Below are 7,573 nucleotides of genomic sequence, written 5' to 3' on the forward strand. Positions count from 1 at the left end.
CCTCAAACCAGGGAGAGAGAGACTCGAGGGGGAACACACACCCCAGGCAGAACCGGCAAAAGCCCCCTTTGGCTTCCCCCCCCACCCACAGAAACTACTCCCTCCCCACACACACACAGACTCTGCTTCCCCCCCCACACACACACACACGAGAAAAATTATAGATTAAAGCCCCCAAAGGGGTCTTACCGTGGCTGTCTTCTGTTCCATCAGGAGGGGCTGGGGAGGACTCGGTAATCCAAGACGATTCCATTTAGGTACGGGACGTTTTGCTCTGGAGATGCATACTGATCCATTCATCCCAATAGGGAAAAGGGGAAAGCCCATATCTCGGGGGGCCCTGACCCAATGTTTACAAAACTTGGGTGGTCTCTTAAGAAGGCTTGTCTGAAGCTCCGCTCAAAGTTTGGGATCTGCACCCCCAAAAATGCGCCCCCTGCAGCCACTGAAAGAGAAAAGGGGGGAGCCGATATTTCTGCCCCCACTGAACCCATCTTTACAAAACTTGGGTGGTATCTTAAGAAGGATTGTCTGAAGTTATGCTGAAAGTTTGGGGGCTGTATCCCCAAAAAAGCGCCCCCTGCAGCCACGGAAATGGAAAAGGGGGGAGGGAAAAAAGGGGGAGCCCATATCTCAGGACCCCCTGACCCAATGTTTACAAAACTTGGGTGGTCTCTTAAGAAGGCTTGTCTGAATCTTCTGAAAGTTTGGGGTCTGTACCCCAAACAATACGCCCCCTGCAGCCACAGAAAGGAGCGAATGTGCACAAGCACCCCCCCACACACACACACGAGGATTTCCCTCTCTCTCTCTCTCCCCCCGGCTGGGCCGCACATCAGCTGATTCCTCCAGTACTCAATCCTGACTGATTGGCCAGAAGAAGACCCAGCTTGGCCACCGATTGGCTGGGGGAGGAGAATGCTGCTTACTGACGATTATGCTGCTTACTGACGCCCCGAATTGGCCGGATTTATTCGTGAACTCCCGAACTCGCTGAATTCGGCTCCCCGGTTGCCCGCCATTTTTGAGTTCGGTTCGTCCCGAACTAAAAACCACCGAATCGGGAAATTCGGCTGTTTTTCAGTTCGGGCCGAACCGAATCAACAGCCCTAGTGATGATCATAGCAATGTTTAAAAGGGTGAAAATAATGCTATAATGCTTCACCATCCTTTTGCACAGGGAGCTTCTGCAGGCTAGTAGCTTCAATATTGGGGGCAGTTATGAATCTACCAGAGCTGAAGTGACACTGAGTGCACATGGGCAGTTGTTCCGTGACACTTCAGTGGTATCAGTTGCACAAAGTTGCCGTTCATCAGCTGCAGCTTGATCGCCTGTTATATCCCCTTTTCAATAAAAATTATCTTGCCACTGTAATCAGTGTTCCCGTTATAGCTGGATTCATTACTGCAAACTATTTTGTGTGGGGCTACTTCTGAAGACTGATCAGAAACTTTGGCTAGTTCAGAGTATGGCATCAAGGCTGAGGACCAAACTACATGATATGTTTGGCTGTTAGTTGGCTCAGGCAGCCATGCAGCTGGGGGGGAAAGCATCCTCTGGGGCAGTTTCAGCTGAGGAAACTGCACAGGGAGGGAAGATAGGAGTCCCTGGTGTCACAGTTTTGATTTGTAGTGATCACACAGACATGAAGCTGCCTTAGTGTCAGACCATTGGGCTGTCAAAGTCACTACGGTCTACTCAAACTGGCAGTAGCTCTCCAAGAACTCAGGCAGAGGTCTTTCACATCACTTGTTGCCAGATCTTTTAACTTTGGCCGGGGAGAGTGGGGTAATAAATGGAAATAATAAAATAAATAAACTGGAGATTCCAGGGCTTGAACTCATGCCAAGCAAATGTTCTACCACTAAACCACAGCCCCTCCCCACATTACTTGGGTATTTTAAGTTCCTTACAGCTGTTGTGTGGCCGTGGGGAAAGTATTGGGTCAGGAGAACTCCTACCCAACTTGTGGTCAAATATAGATTGTAGTTTGTCCCCGTTATGTATATACTTCATTTACACTCGGTCTTTCTCTCCTAGCAGGAGCCCAATTTATTCCTCTCATTTATTTTAGCCTCACAACAACCCTGTGAGGAAGGTTAGGCTGTGAATGTGCAACTGGCTCAAGGTTACCCAGCAAGTTTCCATGAGAGTGGGGATTCAGGCTTGGGTCTCCCAGATCCTAGTCCAACACTGTATGTACAGTGAACTCAAGAGAGGGAACTAGGTTGGCTGCAACCACTTGGCTGCCCCACTCTGTCTCCATTTAGCATCAAGTACTGCTAGCTTGATAGTGATCTTTGTGACCAGCCTAAAATGGTGTTGGCTGAAAACATTGGATGGGCTGAGGCTGGGCACATAGTCTGCCTCCATCCTTCTTTGACCCATAATCACTAAGAAGAGTGGGAAGTAATACAGGGAATATTTTATCTCCTTACCTGTACTGGCTGTGTCTAATCATATTGGGAAAAGATAAGGGCACAGGTGGGTGCAGAGTTCTTGTGCACATTTTTGCACCTTCTCAGCATTATTTGGAATCATAGATGGTAATGGGAGTGTATCTGCAGCAGAATAGATTAGGTTACTGAGCACAAATTGTATTCTGTATCCTGACAGAATTTTGTGAAGAGTGGGTAGCTAATATGCTAGATATTTTACTGGGTTGCTAGAGACAAGGTGGTTTATTAATTTTTTAAAAAATCCACTAATCTGTATTTCTGTATGTACTGGTCTCATGTAGCTAACTTTATGCTACCTTTTATTGCAACATGATGTTTTCTCATCCTATAAGATTTCTTTCCTATTGCAGAATCTTGTTGAGGTAATTACTAGTTTTGATAAACATTGGGCCACTTCAAACAGCACAGCTGCTGCTTCTTGGGAGGTCAGATTAGTATGAATTGATGATTTCGCACAGGTGTTGAACACAGAGCTGTTACAGGTTCTGCAACAGTGGCGACACTTTAGAGATTCTGCCATAATGGAAGTCATGATAGCTGCCTGTCCATCACCCATGTGTAAGCACCATGCAAAGACAGCCAAGCTATGAGCCAGTGTCAGCTCCAGAGATACATGAGATGGTCATTGCAAGAGGGGGACTCTTGTGATATGCAAACTGGCTCTAATTCTTCTGGGCACATATCTCTTCATAGTAAGTTACTGCATGAACTTGTTTTTTATCTTATGCCCATGGAAGCATATAAACACACATGTTATTACGGTCATCATCTCATGTTTAATACCATAACCAGCGTGGTGTGGTTAAAAGCGGTGAACTCTATAATCTGGAGAACTGGGTTTGATTCCCCTCTCCTCCACATGGTGAGCGGGATTAGTTTCCCCACTCTTCCACATGAAGCCTGCTGGGTGACCTTGGGCTAGTCACAGTTCTCTCTTAACTCTCTGATCCCCACCTACCTCCCAAGGTGTCTGTTGTGGGGAGAGGAAGGGAAGGCGATTGTAAGCCGGTTCAAGTCTCCTTAAAAGTAGAAAAAATTGGGGTATAAAAGCCAACTGTTCTTCTTTTGCAGGTTTCTTTGGATTTATGGGAGGACCTGAGGATTTGTAAAGAAGGGCAGAAAGAGTGGCTTCATCGAAAAATCAATGAGTCGCAGTACATCATTGTTGTCTGTTCTAAAGGAATGAAGTACTTTGTGGAGAAAAAGAACTGGAGGCACAAAGGATCCAAGGAGAGGGATTCTGGGAAAGGAGAACTCTTCCTGGTTGCTGTGTCAACAATAGCAGAGAAGCTGCGTCAGGCAAAACAGAATTCACATGACCTCTGCAAGTTCATAGCAGTTTACTTCGATTACTCATGTGAGGGTGACATTCCTGGTGTTCTGGATTTGAGCACAAAATTCAAGCTCATGGATAACCTACCTCAGCTTTACTCTCATTTACAGTCCAGAGATCTTGGCCTTCATGATTCAGAACTATATCCTGTACATATCAGCAAAAGAAATTATTTCAGGAGCAAATCTGGGCGGTCCCTTTATGTGGCCATATGCAACATGCATCAGTACATTGACCAGGAGCCTGACTGGTTTGAGAAACAGTTTGTTCCTTTTCTTCCGGCTCCTTTACAATACCAAGAGCCTGTGATGGAAAAATTTGACTCTGGATTGGTGCTAAATGACTTAATCAGCAAACAAGTGGCTGATGGAGATTTCTACCTGAAAGCAGATGCAAATATTATCCCGTCTTTAAATTCAGACTCTCACAGTATGATGCAGAATTTGAATCTTGGAGAGGACAGAGAGTCTGAGGATATTCAAAATACCAGCTCCATTCTCCAACCCTTGTTGCATGTTGTGAAAGCTGCCAATCTTCCAGATATGCCTCGGGACTCTGGGATTTATGATTCTTCTGTTCCTTCTTCTGAGTTGTCATTGCCTCTAATGGAAGGTCTCTTAGCAGACCATACTGAAACCTCTTCAATTACGGAGAGTGTCTCCTCTTCGTCGGGACTGGGTAAGATTGAAGTGCAGAGTCAGAAACCAATTGCCCAGGCCATTCAGAACACACTAGATTGTGTCAGGACTCAGTTTATTTGAGATGTAACCAGATTGCTATGGGAAGCCTCAGTGCCTAGATCATAGATATAGATGATGTGTGTGTGTGTGTACGTACACACACTCACACACACACACACACACACACATATATATTCCATAAGGTGCCTAGATCATTCATTCATAGATAGATATACACTCACACACATATTCCATAAGGTTTTCAAGGCAAGAGATATTCAGGGGTGGTTTGCCATTGCCTGCCTCCGTGTCATGACCCTAGTATTCCTTGGAGGTCTCCCATCCAAATACTAGCCAGGATCAAGGCTGAGAGTGTGTGACTGGACCAAGGTCACCCAGCAAGCTCCCATGGCATGAGTGGGGATCTGAACCTGGGTTTCCCGTATCCTACTCTGACACTTTAACCAATACTACACACTGGCTCTCCGCCTAGATCCAATACCACTAGTAATATTGCAGTGACATCAGATCATCAGGATCATGAGTACTGCCTAAACATGAACAGACCTCCATCTAATAAGGCTAATACTGGTGATGATATGTTTTATTTGTATTCCACCCTCCCCCGGTAAGCTGGGCTCAGGGTGGCTAATATCATGTAACAAAGAATTATAAATACCATACAATTTAGCAATCTAAATACAGAACTACAGAACAAAATTGCAGTTCCACTACGATGGCACCTAGCTTCTCCACATTTAGGGAAGATGTTATATTAAGGTGGCTCGGCATCCGTACCCCATATCGATGTTTCACAATCCGGGGGGTGGGGGTGGGAATGGAGATGGAAGGACATATAAACAAAGGAACACCACACAAAAAGAAGGGAAGGACCACAAGGAAGGAAACAACCAGGAGGGAATTTGAGGGAAAGGGGAGGGGAAAAGGAAGGAGGGAGGGAAGGCCGGCCTTTCATGAATTCCCATCGCTGCCTTCAACCGCAAGCCTGGCAGAACATCTCTATCTTACATGCTCTGCAGAACAGGGTGAAATCCCACAGGGCCTGGGTCTCATTTGAAAAAGAGTTCCACCACGCTGGGGCCAGGGCCAAGAAAGCCCGGCTCTGGTTGAGGACAGCTGGATCGATTTTGGCCCAGGGATCTACAATAAGTTTGTACCAGCCGAGTGAAACTCTCTCTGAGGGGTATATTGGGAGAGAGTGTCCCACAGTTACAGTGGTTCCCAGACCATTTAGGGCTTTAAAGGTTAGAACCAGCACCTTGAACCTGATTCAGTACACCACCTGGAGCCAGTGCAGCTGGCAGATCACCAACTAGATGTGGGCTCTAAATGGGGTATTTAATTCAAGTGAACTTGCTTGATTCACTCACTGCAGTGTTTCCAACCTTGGGGGTGAGAAACCTGTATTACTTGTAATAAGTTAGGTTCTAAATAGGATAGGTCACTCTTTAAGTGAAATCTCAACACAAGAGAGCTCTAGAGAGCAGCAGTACAGGATATTCATGTTTTGGTCCTTGACCATTAGAAATGTTTCATGGATTTCCAGAGCTTTTATTACGTATAGATTCTCAAACTTCTCCCTGTAACATGAAGGTTAGTAACACAGATTTTAAAATTTAATCTTGGGGATTCTAGAATCTCTCAAGATATTCTATTTGTGTGGCAAACGCATAGAAAACATCTTCCCTCTATTTTTAAGATTATTTTCTAGCTATAGTAAGACATTAGAATAGAATACTTATTACTGGGATTTTCATATTGTGAAAATAATGAAGGAAATTTCCAACATTTTCTAGGAGAAGAAGAACCTCCCATGCTTGCTTCAGCTAGCAACCTTGTACCTGAAATATGTAAAGCAGAACTTCATTGCCATATTCTCACTGATGAACTGCAGGCAATTGCACCTTTATAACATGTTGCAAGATTTTTATGCATTGCCACTTTATCAACTTCCTCGGTGCATGCATTATTCTCTACGTCATCACAGCCACTTGACTGACTTGAAGGAATGGATGCTTTCCTGGAGGATTACCTGTTACTTCCATGGGGAGTTTATGGCCAGTAGATTTTTCTATATAGGTTTTTTTTTAATAAAGAATTTTCTGGTTTGATATATTGTAATTTTTTTAAAACAACTGAATATTTTCCTACAACCAACTTGGATTTCATGATGAATTTATATATACAGAAATATGCACACCTACTTTCTAATAAGAAAAATATATTTTGAAGACATATAAGGTGATTAGCCAGCAAAGTTTGGCTTTTCTGAGGGAAGGGAGGGTGGTAAGATGCCAAAGACTAACCCTATTAAAAGAAATAGGTGTTATTAACAGAGCAATGTCTCCATTTTTGTTAAACTTTGTTGTTGCTTTTTAATCTGGCCCAGAGTTTTGGTAGACAGCTAAATCCAGTATGTTTTCCCCTTTACGTTGTGTGTCCTATGTTAACCTGTGGACATATTGATATTTTTGTTTTGCCATTTCAGTATGAAAATTAATGTTAATGTAGACAGATTATGTATACTAATTCTCCTGTGACATTCATTTCAAAAATAATTTGTTGCTTGTGGAAACTTGCATCTCTGTAATTGCTTTTAGCTGCCTGATTTTGTAGAAGCTAAAGTATTACTTGAAGTCTAGTAGATTTATCAGAGTTGGGGGCAAAAAGTATAGGTAACAGTTTTGAAGCTGAAAATCTGCATATATGTCTGATAAAGTACTTGTAACATCATGCTAAAAATAAGCCATGGCTCAGTGGTAGAGCATCTGCTTTGCATACATAAGATCCCAGGTTCAATCTTGGGCATCTCCAGTTTAAAAGGATCAGGTAACAGGTAATGCAAAAGGCGTCTACGTGAAACCCTGCAGAGAAGCTGCCAGTCAGCCAATACTGACCTTGATATGTGAAACTAAGTTCATGCGTTCACCAAATCGAACTTCTGCCTGTATGATCCCATTAGGCACTGTTGTACACATTTTTATTATGCATATATACATTACATTATTATATATTTTATTCCCAAATGTGATATTTATTATTCAAAGTTAATATCAAACAAGACATACCAATGTGAAAG

The 7,573-nt window shown here is 43.5% G+C and overlaps 1 protein-coding gene across 2 annotated transcripts in view; it reads left to right on the forward strand.

The window, feature by feature from the left end:
- The window catches only part of IL17RD (interleukin 17 receptor D), a 79,950-nt gene extending 73,400 nt beyond the window's left edge, over positions 1-6,550 (forward strand). For both annotated transcript variants that reach the window (XM_056858242.1, XM_056858248.1), the window contains 2 exons: positions 3,532-4,471; positions 6,291-6,550. In XM_056858242.1, the coding sequence (XP_056714220.1) occupies positions 3,532-4,471; positions 6,291-6,406 (1,056 nt within the window). In that variant the 3' untranslated portion in view covers positions 6,407-6,550. The remainder of the gene's footprint in view (positions 1-3,531; positions 4,472-6,290) is intronic.
- Positions 6,551-7,573: the final 1,023 nt, after the last annotated feature.

The sequence above is a fragment of the Euleptes europaea genome, chromosome 1 (genome assembly GCF_029931775.1).
Source record: "Euleptes europaea isolate rEulEur1 chromosome 1, rEulEur1.hap1, whole genome shotgun sequence".
NCBI lineage: Eukaryota > Metazoa > Chordata > Lepidosauria > Squamata > Sphaerodactylidae > Euleptes > Euleptes europaea.